The following is a 21259-nucleotide window of genomic DNA, read 5'->3' on the forward strand; positions in this document are numbered from 1 at the left end:
TTATTTATCCTTACACTAACAACCCCCTAAATGCTATATTTTTGTCCTTCTATTTTTCACTTAGGTTTTTGTCTTCTTACTCATGACACCTGGTTAGTTGTCAGCTTGCTGTTACTGTGCCTATCTTTTATAGCTATGCCCACATGCACAAAGTTGCTTCCAGCTATTGACACCTAAATCAATAATTAACCATATAGAACAACATTGTATCCAATGTATTAGTAGACTCTAGAAAAGGTCCTCAAGACCTAAAATTTCATCATGATGAATATGACTTTTCAGAGTCTTCTTTTCTCTCTAATTCTCAAACCTACTTAAGTTATGCTAAATTAATTGTTAGTTACAATATAGTTGCGCTTTATTATTTATGGATTCCATATTTGTGAATTCGCCTACACACTAAAATTTATTTTTATCACCAAAATCCATACACACAGCACTTTCAGTTATTCCCAGACACACAGAGAACAGCAAAAAATTTGAGTCTCCTAATGCATATCTCCCAGCTGAGGTCAAACAAGGGACGCTATACCTTCTTGTTTTATCTCTCGTAATATAAACAAGTCCTTTTTGCCATCTACTTAGTGCCATATATTTTATATTTTGTACTTTCAGTTAGTGATTTTGCTGTCTAAATTAGTCCCCAAGTATAGTGCTAAAGTGCTGTCTACTGTTTCTAAATATAAGAAGGCTGTGATGAGCCTTACAGAGAAAATGTGTTAGATAAGCTTCGTTCAGGCATGAGTAATAATAGCGCTGTTGGCTATGACTTCAATGCTAATGAATAAATAAATAATACACATAAAATAAAGTGCCTTTAAACAGAAATATACATAAAGTTATGTATTAAATAGCTGATGAAAATGCTATGACCAGAGGCTCACAGGAGCCTAACTCTTGTGAATTATAATGAAAGATCCACTGGGCTGGTAAAATCTAAAAATCAGCCACAGAAAAATAGGGAGAATACAATGCATAGGAACTTTCATACACTGCCAGTGAGAGTATAAATTATACAGCCATTTTGTAAAACCAGTTTTGCATTGCCTGAAAAATGTTGAATGTACATACACCCTATGATCCAGTAATTCTACTCCAAGCTATATAGCCTAAAGAAACTTTTCTACATGTGTACCAGGAAACAACATACAAGAATGCTCATAGAACCCTGTTCATAATAGCAAAAAACTGTTGTTTAAAAAAAATCAAAAGCCTATCAAGTACAAAATGAATAAGTACATTTTACCATACTCATACTGGAATACTAACAGAGGTAAAAATTGACAAACTCCAATTATACCCATTGTATTATTATAAACATTAATAATATAATGGTAAGCAAAAAAAAGCAAGTCACAAAAGATTAATGATTTATTTTATATGTATGTAAAGTAAAAGCCAGAGAAAGCTCAAATCATAGGATATTTATAAATATATATACATTACTCTAAGAAAATGCTTAACAAAATATGAAATAATTATTGGAATGGGGTTAGAGGATAGATATTAGACAGGGATCACAGGAGGCTTCAAAAAGTTGCAGTCAAATTCCATTTCTAAAGTTGGTTGATGAGTAAATAGGTATTTGTTCTATCATTCTTTACAATGTATATATAAGCTGTACATACTCTTTGGACATGTATTTTGCAATGAAACACTTAAATATCTGGTGATAAAGGTATGCAAAAAATAAAAAGAAATAATATAAAAGAAAAAATAAAAGACTAGGTTTCTAAGAATTATAGTAAAATAAAAAAAATTAAGTAAGTTTTATTTATCCATCTGCTTTTTTATTTATCCACCTATCAGAACATTAGTTTTTCCTCAAGGATGTGGAAATAATAAGTGTTAATACTAAAAGTGTATAACTGAAACAATACTTACCTTTAAATTCAGATGATGACTTCAGACACCACTTGTTAAGGAAAAAATTTAGCTCATGATCCTGATGTCATCTAAATATACTACTTTCATAAAATAACAAACTATATTAAGTTCATTTTTCTTAAAAGGTAGTCACTGGGTCACTGAGTCAAAGTTAAACTTACTAACATTTCCTGAAGCATATACAGAATGACCTGAGTTTCACAGAAGGCACAACCTCTGCTCAGATCAGTGCTCCAACCAGTTACTATTTGGAACAGTAACAGCCCCTTAACTAGTTCTTTGTAGTTAACATTTTCCTCAAAAGGGATCAAGAAACTTACTTTTGCATCATTAGTAATCCAGAAAAAATATAAATTAGATTTTAAATATTCCAGTAGACAGAAGTAAAATCAGAAGTTTCATCAAATCCTATACATTTGCCTATGAAATAAAAATGCTTCCAAAATTTAAACACAGAGGAAATAAAAATTTACCTCACAATTTCAAACACTGAGTAAACTATTAATAAATTCCATAATTATCAATTAAGTACCTATTTAAATTTTGATTTCTAAATGATATCAGGTGCTGCACATAACCTTACCTGGGGAGGGTAGTTGCTCTCTGAAGACCACCTTGAAGATTGGTCATTTGGTTTATCCACTAAAATGTTCCTGAAATAAAGGAAATAAAATTACAGCAATTAATTAAAAGAATAAGTGAACATAAATATGCAAAGAGGCATAATCTACCAGATACTAAAATTATTTTCAAGTTATATAATGTCCGGAACTTGAACAAGAGAAAATGAAAGAAGAGTAAAAAACAGAAAATATCTATTATGTATAAGATTTTAAAATATGATAAAGGGAGCATTTCAAAGAATTGAGAAAACCAAGAAAAATATAGTTCTACTTCACACTAAGTGACAAAATGAATTATAGATGTATTAAGAGAAAAAACAAAGCAATAAAATACCTAATAATAAATAAAATACCATATATACTTATTGTATTAGATACAATTATACTGTGTTAATACATATTACATAAATTGTTACACATTACATATTATATAACATGTATGCAATCAATCTTTGGATCAAGAAAGTCTTTTAAGCCCATCAATAAAAGCAGAACTGTAGGTTAAAAAAGAAACTGACATAACTTTGGAAGACGGTGCTTTCACTGGAAACTGTAGACTGAAGACAAATGGATAACTGTACTTTATTTGGTAAAGCTGTCTTTCACAGAAATATGGGTTATTCTGATATAATTTACATGTATACTCAGGTTGGACAAATAAGTAAAAGGATGGTAGATGGTGGGAGCCAACCTTCTCACTTTGGAATGAGAAGTTGCAAAAAAGCAAGAGGTAGGAGGTTAGAATGAACCAGTGTTACTGGATTAGAGTCAAAGATATCACTGTGAACTCATGTTTAGCATAATATAAACAGATTTAAGTAATTACAGATATGTGTGCATGCACACACGCACACACACACACACACACACACAGCATTCCTACCTCTGCTCACTAAGAAGAACTAGAAGCAGTGACACCTCAGTATCAATGAGTACATCCATTACCAGATCTTGGTTTCTACATACCATAGTCCAACTAAGTAAATAGGGATTGTTGGCAAGTGGCCAATTCTAGGGCCAGGGCAGGGTTTTCAGAAGATTATACCAGAACATCATGTAATATTAAAATAAAATACAATAAAATAAAAGTTGGGGCTTGTCAAAGGGACACAGAAACCAAGAGGAAAGAATGGTCAAAGCTGAAATAATATAAACACCAAAATAAAGTAATACTGGATTATAACCCAAGTATAAAATAAATATCAATGAGTCCATACTGATATAAATAACCCCAGTCTAACAATCAGAAAAACAATAAATGCAAATTGAAGAACATTCCACAAAATACAAGACCAGTAGTCCTAAAGCCTCTCATTACAATGAAAAGCAAGGAAAGACTGAAAAACTGTCACAGGCCAAAGGAGAATAAGAAAACATGACAACTAAAGGTAGCTGACCCTCAAACAACATGAGTCTGTACTGCTCAGGTCCACTCAGACATGTGTGTTTTTCAGTAAATAAGTGCAGTATTGTGACTGCATTTTCTCTTCCTCATGACTTTCTTAATAACATTTTTTCTCTTACTCTATTGTAAGAATATAGTACATAACACAAAGAACATATAAAATATGTGTTAATCAACAGTTTATGTTATTGGTAAGTTTGGGGGGAGCGTCAAAAGTTATGTGCAGATTTTTGACTACACGTGGTCAGTGCCCCAACCAATGTGTTGTCCAAGGGTTGACATTACCTTGACTGGGATCCTGAATCAGAAAGTGGGCATTAGTGGGAAAACTAGTGAAATCCAGATAAAATGTGAAGTTTACGCAATGGTGGTATCTTAGTTGTGACAAATGTACCATGGTAATAATAAATGAGTATATAACATGTCAGCAAAAGCACAAACTAGATGAGGGGCATATGGGAACTCAGTACTACCCTTGCTACTTTTCTGTATGGTCAAGTCCACCCTTAACACCGTCAATAAGTTCTGTGACTTTAAATGAAACAATGTATAATAAAACCAAGTTCACTGTAAGTTAACTGATATAAATAAATGAGTTAAGTGCCCTGGGCCATCTCATTAATGTTATAAGGAAACGATGTTATTTCAGGACCTCCTGTAAATGTAAAATCATTCTCAAATGACAAATATACTTAAAAAATATATATCTATATCTGGCACAGAGAAGGTACTTAATAAATATCAAAAAGATGAGTAAATAAATTTTTAAAAGGCAGAACTATATGGAAAAGAATTGTTGTTACATATACATCTCACAATGGTAAAAATAAATACATAAAATGACTTAATAAAATTAAAAGGCAAATAATCAACTAGAAAAATAAAGGCAATGTAAAACACAAAAGGTTCATTAAAATGTGGATATTTATTTAAAGAGACTTAAACATAAATACACCATATGAAAATAAGCAAAACGCAAACATTTAGAATCGATAACCAAAAATTGGAAATTGAAACAAAGACACAGATTATCCCTATAATATTGACTCACATCCTCAAAAAATAAAAAGCATGTTTTAATTATAACCACAACTGTTGGCTAGAGCCAGTAAATGGTACCTTCATATTTTGCTGGTAGGAATACAAACTGATACAACTTTTCAGGAGAAAATTTTAATATAATACATATCAAAAACATTTCAAATGTACATATCCTTTAAATAAAAATGACAACTATGAGAATTCAAGCATCTAACATTTGTGAGCTTTTATTACTCCCCAGACACTGTTTGAAGTGGTTTCTATATATAAACTATTATTTGCAATATTCAGGTTAAGAAACCTGAGAGATAAATCATTAATAATTTGCCTAAATACACACACCTAAGCAGTAAACATTTGAACTCAAGATAATCTGATTCCAAAGTCAACACTCTTAACTACCACACCGTACAGCCTGAGAATTATTCTACTTCTTGGAGTTTAACCTTAAAAAAAATATCCACATGTATATCAACCACATTCTTCACAGCACAATTTATAAGAGCAAATTGTAAACAACCTAGTTGTCTAACAATAAGGAATTCATTAAATCATAACATACCTATGTTACTTAGAGTATACCATGATGTATTCTACAGCCCGACTTTAGTGTAGTTGGAAAATGTTCACTACATAATTAATTTACAGTACATATATGATGAATCAAGTGTTGTATGTAATAACATTCATGCATGGGGAGAAAAGACAAAGAACATATACTAAAGTAGCTTTCAATGGTGAGATCAGAGTGGCTTTTTTTGCCTTCTTTGTGCTTTTATGTACTTTTCAAATTTTCTAAAATTAACATTTACTTTCATAATCAGAGAAAAAGGCGTGTTTTCCAAAGAATGAATTACAAAACACAGACTAAAGATAAGAATTCTGTATGAAAAGGTTGTAGCATGGTCAAAAGCTAAAGCTAAAAAATTAGAATTTACAAAAATTACTGACTTGAATGTTACAAAGTATGCTAGAGAACCTTATATATTATAACTGTGAGACCACAAAAAATCAACCCAGTATAATAAAACTGGGCACAGGAGATCAGATGACATGTAAGTGAGCTTCACCTTTCAACTGTTCCTAAGAATAATGTTTCTGAAATGGATAACAACAAATTTAAGAGTACTATTTAAATTTAGAATTAAGCAAAATTAAAACAGAAGCATACTACATACTTTCTATATTATTTGGGACAGAAATCAACAACAGAACATAGAGCAAAAAGCAGGAAATAAAAAAAATTAAGTAGGAAATATTAAAAACAAAAAAATTAAAATAAAATGACAATATTAGCACCAAGCATCTATTATAGCCATACATATAAATAGCCGAAAATAGCCCTGGCTAGTGTGGCTCCATGGACTGAGTGCTGGCCTGCAAACCAAAGGGTCGCCAATTTGATTCCCAGTCAAGACACATGACTGGATTGCTGGCCAGGTCCTCAGTTGGGGACACACAAAGGCAACCACACATTCTCCTTCTCATTCTCTCTCCCTTGCCCTCTCTCTAAAAATTAATAAATAAAAATCTTTAAAGAGAATAAATGGCCTAAAATAACATAATAGGATATCCTTTGGATTGGGTGAATAGTAGAAACATCACTGTATATACATATAACAACAAAGTGACTCATGAAGGGTAAACGATATATAAGGTAGATGCAAACTTTTAAAATTAGGGGGAATTTAAAACAAAAAGTATTTACTATAGAAAAAATAATGGTATAATAATAGGGTTCAAACCATTATAGTAATATAATTTGTGAGTTTTAAACAAAAACAAAAATAAAGCATTCTCCTGCAAGACATGAGAAACTAGTTTAGGGCAATGACTATCACCCACCATCATTACTGGTATACTTTTTCCTTCTAAGGACTAAGGAAGAGACATTAACAATACCAGTTAACTAAATCACCCCTATGTCTAAAGTGAGAAATTATCCAATCCCCAGCCTCTGCTATGGAGCTATCACTAGCAGTGATGTATTCTTACCTGTGACTTTCCCTTACAACTACTTCCATGTCAACTAATCGGGCTGACCAGTGACCTATGATAAGGCCAGTATGAAAATAAATTTATAAGACAATAAAATGTATATGTAAACAAAACCAATAAAACAGAGAAAAGATATATAGAGTAAGAATAAGAAATATAAGAAAAAATACAAGAAAATGAGAGGAATGTAGCAGGGGGAGGGGATGACTAGAGGGGGAAGAGGGTAGGGAGGGGATAAATGGTAATGGAAAAACATACAATAAAATTAAAAAAGACAAAGAAATGTGATGTTTGCATGAAAATAAACCCCCAATGTTAACCACTTAAAAAAAGAACATAGCAGACAGAGAGAGACTCGAGGGAACAAGTGAGAATAGAATTGATGGCTTGTTAGTTCCAGTTATCAGAAGGCTGTTTCTGACAACCAAAAGAACAAGACCACCACGCCCTTTTAAGTCCTCCATGACTAATTTTAACATTTTTCTATTGTCTAAAAAAAATTAACAAATGACAAGCAAAGAAAAGTTATAGAAGACACAATTCAGTATAGAAATTACAGGATTCAATAATAAAGACTAAACTACTAAGGTTAAGTACCTGCCATTTTAAGATATATTTAAGCTCTGACCAGTGTGGCTTAGTTGGTTGGGCATTGTCTTACAGAGCAAAAGGTTGCTGGTTCAATTCCCAGGCAGGATACATGCCTGGGTTGCAGGTTCAGTCACTGGTCCAGACACATGCTAGAGGCAATCAATCGATGTTTCTTTCTCACATCGATGTTTTTCTCCCTTTCTTTCTCTCTTCCTCCCCCTCTCTTTAAAATTAAAAATAAAATCTTAAAATGCAAATAATAACTAAGAACTGGCCTAGAATAATTGATAAGGGAGATAGATGGGTTGAGGACCAAACTGGCTTCCTATTTCCATCAGGGTTAATTTACATTTTCATTACTACCAATGCAGCATGAAAACTAAGGTCATAAAAATGAACATCTTGATGTCTCTTAGCCTAAAAAGGCAAGGCTGTAATTAAATTCTTCTAGTAGGACTATAAAAGTTTATAGTAAATCACATGGTCAACTGAAATGTAGAATACAGTGTTACTTTTTCCAATTTATGTTTCTATTTGGCACAGTTTTAAATGTACTATATCTATATATCTACTACCAATTAAATGTCAGAAACAAACTATTAAAATTCATTATTGTAACAGGGTGCAGCCAAGAAGGGGGACCCCAACTAGGGATTTGGAATGGGGTCCAGAACTCAAGGTGTTCAGGAAATATTAAGATGTCCTCACCCCTTCCCTGTCAGGTGTGAGTTGGGGGAAGGGACACATGGACCAGGGCCATTGAGAGCTGTTTCACATAGCAACAGCCTTGTAGCTAACCTCTGGTGTGGTCATTTAACATATCTATAACCTTTAACTGGTTACATAGATATGTTAAATAGTTGTGGCCATGCTCTGAGCCAGGGGAATGGAAGTAAATTCCCCACCAAGACATAACTGGGGGACAGGTCCCCCGAATTACAGCGCCTGTGTGGGAGCTTGGAGAAGATTGGCTCCATGACATGGGGCCACACCTGCCCAGATTCACGATGGCAGCCTAGTGAAGCTGGAAGGATATGGGAGTGCTGGAAAGTGTGGTCAATTGTGGGAGGAGTTGGAAATGGGGCTGCAGAGGAGGATTGGCGCAGGAATTTAAACCCAGACGCAGCAGCCATTGGAGGGAGAACCATGTGATTTTGGCAGAGTGGAGACTCCCACAGCCATTGTGCAGAGAGGACCATGCGGCTAGGGCAGTGGAGAGAGAACCACGCGGTTTTGGCTGAGTGGGGACTCCTGTGGCCCTGGGAGAGAGAAATACAAGGCTTTACCAGAGTGGGGACCCCTGCAGCTTTAGAAGGGGGAACCACCACCTGGCTTTAGCAGAGATCCCGGTGACACAGCTGGTGGTGCCCGGAACTAAGGGAGACCTACTAGCCAAGAAGGATTACTGAGAAGAACTGGGGACTGCCTGAGCCATGGATTTCTATTTCTTTTCCTGAGATACGGTACCCCAGACTGGGCAAAGAGGGGAAGGAAGAACTGTGTGTGTTTGTGGGTGTTTTAAGGGACTTTGGGATTTTGATGAAGACATTAGGTCATTACTTGAAGTTTGTATAGCATTAAATAAACATTTCCTTTCATTTTCACAAATCTCTGGCATTGAGAGACATCTTTCATCTGGCAGTGGACATAATGAACCTGGGGGGTTCCTTTCAGGTAATAGTACATTGCCCTTGCCCCCCCCTTGTGTTCGGTAGCATTATGACAAGATAATTTATTGGGCATTTTGGGTTCAAGTCAGCAAATTAAAAATCTTTTCTTGCTTGAACATGCTCAAATACTAAGTTTTTTTTTAAAAAGAGTAGGATTCAATTCTAGAATATTTTCCTTTTTGTAGTTACAAACACCCTACTAAAAACTGTGCCCTTTTGTTAAGTGTGATAAAATGGATCTAAAAGAAATCAACTTCAACTAGAATCCTAAAACCATGGGGCTTGCCCACTAATTGGCTGGATAACCTTAAACACATCACGTAGTCTCCCAGGGCTTTAATTCCTTTGTCTGTACTGTAAAGGAAAAGGCTGAATTCCCCAGTCTCAGATTTCTTCTAGCTCTTATCAGGGTAGGGCAGTTTCACTGCACAGCTCAGAAACACAATTCATGATGCCACATTAACATTCTACAATTCTATCAAAAGCCTTCACATCCTTCATTCAAGTTATTTAGTATAACCAATCCTCCTTCTACACATCAGTCAATAACAATACACTACCTATCCATTGATTGTAACAAAGCTCATATGTGTGAACACTCCACTGGGGTAACACCAAAATAGTACAAGAATTGGGTACCTGTGGCCAATGGGATTATAATGTTTTTCATAAATAATAAATGTACATAGTATAAAACAGGAGACACACAAAAAAGCATACAACAGAAATCTGTAATTCACAATGTAAGATATTTAAGTCAACTTTGAATATTCCTGTCTGTAGAGACTTAAAGAATATAATAATTATAGCTACACCAAAAACCACTTATATTTGTACATACTGTAGAGGTTTAAAACTCACTTCCAAATACGTTTCAGTTTTTCACACAGAAGCCTATCATAATAGGAAAGGAGCCCTACCTATCATAAACTGAAAATGCATTTAGTCAACAAATATTTACCAAGTTCTACATGCCAAACACTGTGCTAGACTCCGGGAATACAGTGGTACATGAGATAGACACAATCCCCATTTGTGATGTTAACATTCAAATGACAAGCCACAGAAAACAGAGTTGTAAACAAGATCACTACAGACTGGTAAGTACTATAATAGAAACAGGGGCTCAGAAAGGATAGGAGAGTTCTTTACATTGGGTGGTCAAAAAAAAAAAAACACTGAAAAAAAAATGCTAACTACACTAATTAGGAGAAGCCACTCAAGTAAAAATAAAGGAAAAGTTTATTCTTCACAAAGGAAACAACAAGTTTAAAATCCATTCAACAGAAAATAATTTGACCAAGGAAATCTGAGAACTCGGTAAAGTCAGATAATGTCCTCATAGGCCCCCAAGAGAAGGTAAATTCAAACAAGGCAGGAAATCTCTAAGAGGACCTGAGAACATTTTTTAAAATGCTGATTCTAGGCTCTAACAAGATTTCAAGAACTATCCTACAAATATATTATAAAGTTTAGAGACAGAGACTAACCCTGAAGAAAAACTGCAGGGAACAGAAAACAAATTAAGCAAAGCATAACAAATGACAACCTCCAGGAGAAATAGGGCTCACATTCTTAGTGGGCAGAGGTCCAAGGAACACAGACCTCAAAAAGTACCACAACAGCAAAATACATTAAAGGTGCCTCTTCACAGAGCAAAATACCGGGAAAACATACATATAAAGTCAAAAAGTCTTCAAAAGGCTCAAGACAGTCCCAGTTTTTAAAAGAGAGAGAGAGAGAGAAAGAGAGAGGACTTGAGACACAAAGCTCAAAAACTGCAGTGGCTCACCCATCCCTGCTGCCTGGCTACCTTCTTCCTTCTAGAACTACTAGAAAACTGAACTTGTTTAAACACTAGAAACTATAATGAAAGCCCACACTAAGATATTGTAGGAAAAGTATTAAATATAAAACAAGCAACATTCTAACAGATAACAAAAATAAATGAATGAGAAAATTATGGCCACAAAAAAGGATGAAGATTATTATTTCAAAATAACCTAAAAGAAATGAAGAAAATAGCTGAAATTTAAAAATAAGCATTTTTAAACAGCAATAAATCAAAATTACAATAGCTCAGAAATATTATGACTAGACAACAGGAAAAGCTATTAAGACTCACTAAATGAGGGAGAATAGCTTTCAGGAGGAAAAAAGGCTAAATTAAAAAAAATTTAAAAAATAGACTTTCCATCTTCCCCTAAAAAGAACCCCCAAAAGAAAAACCAGATTAGAAGATGAGTGAAAATAATGCACCAGAAACAACAAAAAAAGCAGCAGTAATTAGGTGACCCAGTAAATATATAAGTGGAATCAGACAGGTATTTCAAATTACGCTGCAAGCAAATCTTCCTAAAGACCAGAATCTACACAATAAAAGAACACATAGTATATCAGGGAAATTCAAACCAGAATATTTTTAATATAAACTTTAAAGACTTTTTAAAAAGTTATTTAAGCCTCCAAATAAAAAGACCAAGTCACTTAAAAGAAAAAAATCATAAAGTCAATACACTTCACAACAGCTATATTTTATACCTTAAATACAATGAAGAAAGATTTTAAGATACCCAGCACAAAATAAAATATGAGTTTAGGACTTTATATATAGTCAAACTGTGCATCAAATTTAAAAGTATAGATAGTTAACAACATGTAAAAGTTTTCTGAGTCCCTCCTGAGAAACTACGAACTATACATATCCAAGAAGTGAGTTGAAAACATTCAGGATAAAATCTGGTCATATGAACTAAAGATATTTAACTACAGAATTAAAACCATAGCATAAAAATGACATAACGGCATATAAACATATTCAGCAACAATATAAGAAAAAAAAATATTTAAAAAATGAAATAGACAGAATAAATGGATATTAGAACAGACCAGCAATTTTCAACTAGTGTGCCACAAGAATTTTTAAAACACATATTACCTGACCATTTAGTCAAATGCACTGACCTCTTTTCCCTTAGATTGTCAAATAAAATAATGACAACAACCAACACAACAATAGCTGTCCAGTGTAAATGAATCAAAATTACAGCTATTTTTTTGTCAGGTCAGCAAAAATATTTTTTGGTGTGCTGCAGAATTTTAGTAATTAGTTTATCTGTGCCATGAGATGAAAAAGGCTGAAACTGGCTGGAACAGACTTATTAACTGCCTCACAAATATTAACTCCTGGAAGGTCAAGATCATCCCTTAAGTTAGATGCTGGAGAGGGAGGGAAGAAGTAATGCTTGCTTCCTCAGGGAGACTTAAAAGTGTTAACATTAAAGAGACTGGATTGAAAGGAAGCAAAAACAAAAAAACAAAGCAACACACACTCCATCCTAAATGCCAAAAGAAATTTATTTTAATAGGAAAAAAGACACAGTAAGAGATTTTATGAGCAAGTGTATATGTAAAATACGCCACAAAACACTAGGGTAGAACTGAGATCAATAATATGAATAAACAAAATTAGCTTAACACAACTTAAAAAATTTTTTTAGATTAATTAGGCAAAAAGCCTATTCTATGACAGATACGAGACATAAATTAAATAAAGTGATTTCAGTAGTTACAAATTTTAAAGGGATTAGCAAGGACAGACCAAGCAAATGCAAATAATAATGCAGGACAGAAATGCTGATTTCAGACAATGAAATTCAGAGCCATAAGCAAGAATAAGGGCCCTGGCTGGTGCAGCTCAGTGGACTGAGTGCAGACCAGCAAACCAAAGGGGTGCTGGTTCAATTCCCAGTCAGGGTACATGCCTGGGTTGCAGGACTTGTCCCCAGTTGGGGACATGTAAAAGGAAGTCACACATTTGATGTTTCTCTCCCTCTCTTTCTCCTTCCATTCCCCTCTCTCTAAATAAATAAATAAAATAATTAAAAAAAATTGTTAAAAAAAAAAAGAAAAGAAAAACAGTAGTTTAGGTCCCCAGCCCTCCCTGAGATTGGCCCCACTCGAGAAGGGTGAGAGGCTGGCCCCAGGCAGTGGCCAGCCTCGAAGCAGCTCTCCTTAGGGCCCAGCATTACAATATAGCCACCTGCATGAAGGCCTTGTTGGCATGAAGCTGTCCAACGAGGAGGGCAACCTGCTCTCAGTGGCCTACAAGAAAGTGGTCATGGTCTGCCAGTCTGCCTGGTGGGTCATCTTGAGCATCGAGCAGAAAAACTGACACCTCGGACAAGTTGCAGCTGATTAAGGACTATCAGGAAAAAGTGGAGTCAGACCTGTGGTCCATCTGCAACACAGTACTGGAATTGATTTTATTTTATTTTTTAAAAATTATTTCATTGTAGCCCTGGCTGGCATAGTTCAGTGGATTAAGCGTAGGCTGCGAACCAAAGTGTCGCAGGTTCGATTCCCAGTCAGGGTACATGCTTAGGTTGCAGGCCATGACCCCCAGCAACCACACATTGATATCTCTCTCTCTCTCTCTCTCTCTCTCTCTCTCTCTCTCCCCCTCCCTCCCTTCCCTCTCTAAAAATAAATAAATAAATAAATCTTTAAAAAATTATTTTATTGTTGTTCAATTACAGTTGTCTGTGTTTACCCTCCACCATTCCCCCCTACCCCAGCCAAATCCACCTCCCTCCCTTGCTTCCACCCCTCCTTGGTTTTGTCCATGTGTCCTTTACAGTTGTTCCTGAAAACCCTTCCCCTCTTCCCCTCATTAGCCTCTTCCTCCTCCCCTCTGGTTACTGTCAGATTATTCTTAATTTCAATGTCTCTGGTTATATTTTGCTTGTTTTTTTCTTTTGTTCATTAGGTTCCAGTTAAAGGTAAGATCATATGGTATTTGTATTTAATAGCCAATGCAACATATCCAGAAGTAAGGTCTTCTATCTGAAAATAGAGGGAGATTATTTCCAGTACCTTGCTGAAGTTACAGGAGCTGATGATCAAAAACAAATGATATATAATTCCCAAGGAGCTTACCAAGGGGCTTTTAATATTAGCAAGAAGATGCAGCCCACTCACCCAATTTGTCTGAAGCTGGCTCTTAACTTTTCTGTATTCTACACTGAGATCCTGAATAACCCAGAGCTTGCCCACACACTGGCTAAAACTGCTTTTGATGAGGCCACTGCAGAACTCCATCCACTGAATGAAGACTCATACAAAGACAGCACCCTCCTCATCCTGCAGCTGCTTAGGGACAACCTCACATTATGGACATTAGACAGTGCCGGAGAAGAATGAGATACAGCATAATGAGCAGAAAACTAGCTATATACAGGGTGCCATCCTTCTTCCCTCCAGAAACCTTTGTACACATCTCCATTCTTTATTCCATTTGGACGTCCTAGAGCAAAGAAACTCACTCGTGTATGGAATCAACTGTTTATAATCTTTTCACGTGGCAGCTTTGGGAGAAAACTCCATTCCTTGATTTGTGCTTGTCTTGGCCTTCGTGGTGTACAGCTACTGCTGTAGAAAAGTATTAATAGCTTCATTTCACATAAACGTAAGTAACTTCTAAACACATAGAGGACTAAAAATGTATCTGGTATTTAAGTAATCTGAACCAGTTCTGCAAGTGACTATGTTTTGTATTACTGTGAAGATATGAAAATGTAGTTAATTACAATTTAAAGAGTGTTTTATATAACTTCTTATTTCTACATTCCCTCCCTTGCTCCTCTTTGGGGCTTTCCTTTCAGTAAGCAGCTTCTCCCTGTTCATGTATTCCTTTTGGGTAGGAATCCAGAAGTATTAAATTGAATGAAAAAGCATTTGGTATTTCTGGGCTAGGAGTTACAAACTGAAATGCCTCCTGTGTCATATAAGGTGGGGGGCTTACGTAACTGGGGCAACAGGGGGTTTCCTTCTTGACTCTTCATTTGCTGCTGTTTCAGCTTACAACTTTCCTTCCTAATAAAAATTCACTTATACCTCCTGCCTTTGTAGTTCTGGTATTCCCTTTACTATGCAGCATGTTGCTGCCAGAATATAATCATTGCTTTTGGCAAATTTAAAGTTCAGTCATTTCTTAATGCAATAGAATGGGGAAATAAGTGGAAGTACACAAGTCCAACTCTAAGACTTTAGTACTTTTCTGTGAAGATTAGTGTCTAGCGATTGTTATTTAAAGAGTTGGACCACTACTGTGTGTTGCTAATCATTTACTGTAGTCCCAAAGAGCCTTGTGAAAATGTTATGCCCTATGTAACAGCAGAGTAATGTAAAATAAAATTACATTTTATAAACCAAAATAAATAAATAAATAAGTAGTTTACATAAACCACTGTAGTCTATAATACACATACATTTTTGTCTGCTATACTAATAAAATTTAAAAATACCAAAATTCAAAATAAAAAGTAAAAAAGCAAAGTGTAAATCTACGATAACAATGTTGCACTTCTGCAATGATGAAAATATTCTGTATTTCCACAGTCCAATACTAGAGAATAGACACATGTGGCTATAGAGTATATAAAAATCTGGCTGATTAGACTGAGGAACTGAATATTTATTTAATTTTAAATCCACCTTAAAATGCTACATGAATTTAGTTGTTATCAAATACTGCAGCTCTCTAGAGTATAGTATAAATTCATAAAATTTAGTAACTACATCAACATAAACTAAAAATCAAACATATAAAAAATTTAAGTGAAAAAAGAACAGGCAGCAAAATACAAATATCAAAACAAACCCCACTAAAGACCAATAACATCAAAGTAGACACTATTTTAAGAATCACACAGCTACTTTGCACAAGTCTATGGAGATAGATTTTAAGATTTTATTTTATTTAATTATTTTTAGAGAGAGCAAGGAAAGGAAAGAATCATCAAGATACATTGATAAGTTGCCTCTCGCACACCCCCAAATGGGGGCCTGGCCTGGCCTGCAACCCAGGTATATGCCCTGACTGGGAATCAAACCAGTGACCTTTAGGTTCACAGGCCAGCACTCAATACAATGAGCCACACTAGCCAGGACACAGAGATAAATTTTAAAATTTAGATGAAAATCAGTAACTCTTTAGGGAATAAACTGGAGCACCTGAACGCAGCAGACACATAAAGTCTAAATAGAGAAATTTCCATAAAAGAAAAAGAAAGTTACCAGAATTCAACCATCAAAAACACAAGGTATAGAATGTCCCAATAAGGAAATCTTTTTTTTCTTGGTATTTACACTTTTTATTTTATAGTAACAGGACCAAACATTAGATAATTTTTATTGAAGACACTTTTCATCCCACATCACTGATCCCACATCCCATCCTTGCCACCCACCTCAGACTAGATAGCCCATATGACAACCTAGTGCTGGCCTTCCACACTGTTCTCTGTTCTTATGTCTTGTATAACCCTATGTGGACCTGTAAATGCAGGTACATATACATGTGTGTACGGGGAGGGGAGGGGAGCTGGTCAAGGCTGCTTTTTCTTTTATTAAGTATACTTTATTAAGCTATTAGAGTTGTCCCATTTTCCCCCTTTGCCCCCCTCCGCTGGGTACCCCCATTATCTCCAGCAATCCCCCCACCTAGTTCATGTCCATGAGTTCTCTGGATTCTCCACTTCCTATACTATTCTTAACATCCCCCTATTTTGTAACTAACAATTATGCTTCTTATTCCTTGTACCTTTCCCCCCTTTCTCCCCCTTCTCCCTCCCTGTTGATAACCCTCCATGTGAGCTCCATTTCTATGACTCTGTTCCTGTTCTAGCTTTTTTTTTTTAGATTCCATTGTTGATAGCTGTGAGTTTGTAGTCATTGTCATTTTACTGTTCATAGTTTTGATTATCTTCTTTTTCTTAGATAAGTCCCTTTAATATTTCATATAGTAAGAGCTTGGTGATGGTGAACTCCTTTAGCTTTACCTTGTTTGGGAAGCACTTTATCTGCCCTTCCATTCTAAATGATAGCTTTGCTGGGAAAAGCAATCTTGGAAGTAGGGCCTTGCTTCTCATCTCTTTAAATACTTCTTTCCAGCCCCTTCTTGCCTTTAAGACTTCTTTTGAGAAATCAGGTGATAGTCTTATGAGAACTCCTTTGTAGGTAACTCCCTTCTCTTGCTGCTTTTAAGATTCTCTATTTATCTTTAACCTTTGGAATTTTAATGGTGATGTGTCTTGGTGTGGCCCTCTTTGGGTCCAAGCTGTTTGGGACTCTCTGAGATTCCTGGACTTGTATGCCTATTTCCTTCGCCAAACTGGGAACGTTTTATTTCATTATTTTTTCAAGTAAGTTTTCAAGTTCTTGTTCTTCCTCTTCTCCTTCTGGCTCCCCTATGATTTGGATGTTGGAAAGTTTAAAGTTGTCCCAGAGGTCCCTAAGCCTCTCCTTGCTTTTTTTTAATTGTTTCTTCTTTCTATTCCGGTTGAATATTTTTCTTCCTTTTGTTCCAAATTGTTGATTTGAACCTTGACTTCCTTCCCTCCACTGTGGGTCCCCTGTATATTTTCCATTATTTCACTTTGTATAGCCCTCACTTCTTCCTTTATTTTGTGGCCATACTCTATCATTTCTCTGAGCATCCTCATCACCAGTGTTTTGAACTCTGCATCTGACAGGTTGGCTATCTCCTCATCGCTTAGGTTTTTTCCGGGAGTCTTTGTCTATTCTTTCATTCAGGCTATATTTCTTCGTCTCCTCAATTTGGCAGCCTCCTTGTGTTTCTGTGTATTAGGTATAGCAGCTTTGACTCCCGTGTTAGCGTACTGGTTATCTTGTAAGGGGTGGAGCCTTAGGTATTTGCCAGGGTGGTGCAACCCACTTTGTCACTCAGTGACGCTGTATGTAGGGAAGGGATCAGAGAGAGAACAATGCCACTTGCTTGGCTCTCACCCCATTTCCAGTCACTTTCCCTACTTCCCATAAGCAACTGGTACCATTCTAGCTGCTGCCCTGGTGCTGATTTCCAGAGTAAGTAGGTTTGCATATTCCTAGGACCCTTTGGGCCCATTAAAAGACCAGCAGGTTCTTCCACTGCCTAAACTCCCACTGGTTTTTACAGCTAGAAGTTATAAGGTTTTATTTTCCCTGGCACTGGAACCCTGGGCTGCGCAGTCTGGCCTGGGGCTGAGACTGCTCACTCCCCAATTGTTCCTTTCAGTTTTTATCCACAGCATGTGACTGTTGGACCGACCGTTCCACTGGCCACTGCCGCCACACACCTCATCCTCTCTGCCCTTCCTACCTGTCTGGATGAATGTTTCTTCTTTAAATCCCTGGGTGTTGAACTTCCATACAGTTCAATTTTCTGCAGTTCTGGTCTTTTTTTGTTTTTGGATTGGTTGTTATCCTTCTTATGGTTGTGTGTGGAGGCGAAGCAAGTCTACCTATGCCTCCATCTTGGCCAGAAGTCCCCAGTAAGGAAATCCTAATATTAAAACACTTAAAAAAAATAGATAGTCCCAATATTACTTAAATTATTCAAGAACATAGGAAAAAAGATAAAGGTACATTTTAATGAAGACAGCAGAAACAGATATCAAACCTAATAAAAACTGCTAATAGAAACACAGAAAATTATAAATCTTCATTCATACTGATATAAAAGTCTCATCTGAAAAATCCTATAAAATGCTGGATAACAAAATCCTATAGCATTAAAAAAAATCAGACCTAGTAAAAGTTATTCCAAAAATGCAAGGGTGGTTCATTATTAGGATCTTTATTAATATATTTTATCACAATAATAGAGATAGAGAGAAAAATTATTCACTCATATCTATACATGCCCCCTCAAAAGCATTTGACAAAGTTTAACACTCAATGAGAATAAAAGCACTCAATTAAAAAAAAAGTTGAACAGATACATCTTTAACCACACACACACACACACACACACACACACACACACACACACACACGAGGTCTATCCAGAAAGTATCTATCTAGTTATGTACTATGAAAAATAAAGACATTTATTGAAGAAGATACAAGACACAAGAAACATTGTATATAGGACAATGTTGCCTCAGTTCCCTTCCATATAGGCACTTTGGAACCTCACACAGTTCTCCCAGTTCCCATCAGCTACCCCATTATATTTCCCTGAATCTCACTGACAGTCTGAAATCTTCCCTTTCAAAGGTTATTTTAGTTTTGGGAAAAGCCAGAAGTCACAGAGTGCCAAATCTGGGCTGAGTCACCTGGGTGATCTGATGTTTTGTCAAAAATTCTGCACAAGATGTGATGCATGAGCAGGTGTATTGTCATGGTGAAGGTACCAATCACCAGTTGCCCACAGCTTCAGGCTTCCGCATCATCCAAATAGTTTCTAGGGAGGAGTGTTCCAGCTGAATGTAATATCTGAAGCAGATTCGTTGCTCTACTTGTTTGGTCATTTGGAATGTGATGGCCACAGAGTACACATGCTCACTCAATGGCATTTACCGCCCCCACCGACTGGTAGAGTGAAGTCGACATTGTTCACACATGCACATTCCAGTCCACTCTCCTTAGTGGCCAGGTTATATCAATGGTGTGCAAACCATTCTCGTTATATTAACAACAGTTGGATTTTTTCTGGACAGACCTACTATATATCTCCATCCATCCAAAAGCCAGCACTTTATTTAACTAGAAGCATTTATGTAGTGTTTAACTAGAAGCATTTCTGCCAAAATCAAGGACAAAGATGCCCATTATCACCACTATTAACTTAAAATCAAGGTACTAGCCAATACAATTTTAAAAAGAAAAGTTTTTTAAGAGAAAGTTTACAAAGGGACTTCCAGATTTAGCTCCAAAATCTAAGAGATTGTAAGGTGTCCATCACTCCCATCTAGACAACAAAATAAAAGCTGAACAAACTGAACATCAATGACTTTTCTTAAATTGGTCAAACCACCTCCCTGTAATCTGGAGAAAGACAGAATCACAGCTGAGATCAGCTTATCTGAAGCAGTAGTTCCTAAACAAAAGTGTACTTCCTAAACAAAAACTGAGGAAACCTATCACCAATAGATCTGCCTTGCATAAATATTAAAAGAAGTTTTTGGATGTCAGAAACTCATATCTACACAAAGAGTACCAGAGAAAGATTAATTAAGATAAACTAAAACTTGTATTGTCATATTCTTTTTTTTTTTAACAGGATTTTCTTAAAAGATTTTATTTATTTATTTTTAGACAGAAGGGAAGGGTGAGAGAAAGAGAGAGAGAAAAACATCAATGTGTGCTGCCTCTTGCTCGACCCCTACTGGGGACCTGGCCTGCAAACCAGAGATGTGCCCTAACTGGGAATCAAACTGGTGACCCCTTGGTTCACAGGCCGGTGCTCAATCCACTGAGCCACACCAGCCAGGGCTTTATTTTCTTATTCTTAAATGTACTAATAGATAACTGCTCAAAGTAAGAGCAACAATTTATTGGGTGATTATAGCATATAAAATAATAAAATGAGTATCAGAAACGTTATAAAGGATGAGAGGATGGAATCAGAAATACTCTAGTATAAGGTACCTGAACTACCCTAAAGCAGTGTACTGTTATTTAAAGCTGGATTAGGTCAGTTGTAAAATTAGTCACATGCTCTGGGATAAGCACTAAACACATCTTTAAAGGAAGTGTAAATGATATGCTAAGAAAAGAGAGAAAATGAAATCATATTAAATGTTCATTTCAAATCCGAGAAGACAGAAAAAGAGGAAGAATATGAAAAGAACCAAATACATACAATTACTAGAAAACAATTATAAATATGGCACATCAGCAATTTATAACCAGTGTGCTGCAAGAATTTTTAAAACATGCAATACCTGATTATTTAGTCAATGGCACTGACCTCTTTTCCCTTAGATTATCAAGTAAAAAAAAATGACAACCAACACAACAATAACTATCCAATGTGAAGAATCAAAATTACACTTATTTTTTGTTAGACTAGAAAAAAATATGTATTTTCAGGGGTGCTGCAGAATTTTAGTAATTAGTTTATTTGTGCCATGAGATGGAAAAGGATGAAAATCACTGTGATAGATAATTCAACTGTGTCAATGATCAATTTAAGTGTGGTCTAAATAAACCAATTAAAAATAGAGTGTATTTAAAAAAGCAAATATCTGCCTAGAAGA

The 21259-nt window shown here is 35.7% G+C and overlaps 1 protein-coding gene and 1 pseudogene across 7 annotated transcripts in view; one reads left to right on the forward strand and one right to left on the reverse strand.

The window, feature by feature from the left end:
* Positions 1 to 21259, reverse strand: part of MKLN1 (muskelin 1) — a 335011-nt gene that overhangs the window by 120588 nt on the left and 193164 nt on the right. For all 7 annotated transcript variants that reach the window (XM_045855614.1, XM_045855612.1, XM_045855615.1 and 4 more), the window contains one exon: positions 2471 to 2540. In XM_045855614.1, the coding sequence (XP_045711570.1) occupies positions 2471 to 2540 (70 nt within the window). The remainder of the gene's footprint in view (positions 1 to 2470; positions 2541 to 21259) is intronic.
* LOC123829683 lies at positions 3180 to 14417 on the forward strand (annotated as a pseudogene).

Source organism: Phyllostomus hastatus, unplaced genomic scaffold (assembly GCF_019186645.2).
Source record: "Phyllostomus hastatus isolate PE091 unplaced genomic scaffold, TTU_PhHast_1.1 phas_scaffold_114, whole genome shotgun sequence".
Taxonomy (NCBI): domain Eukaryota; kingdom Metazoa; phylum Chordata; class Mammalia; order Chiroptera; family Phyllostomidae; genus Phyllostomus; species Phyllostomus hastatus.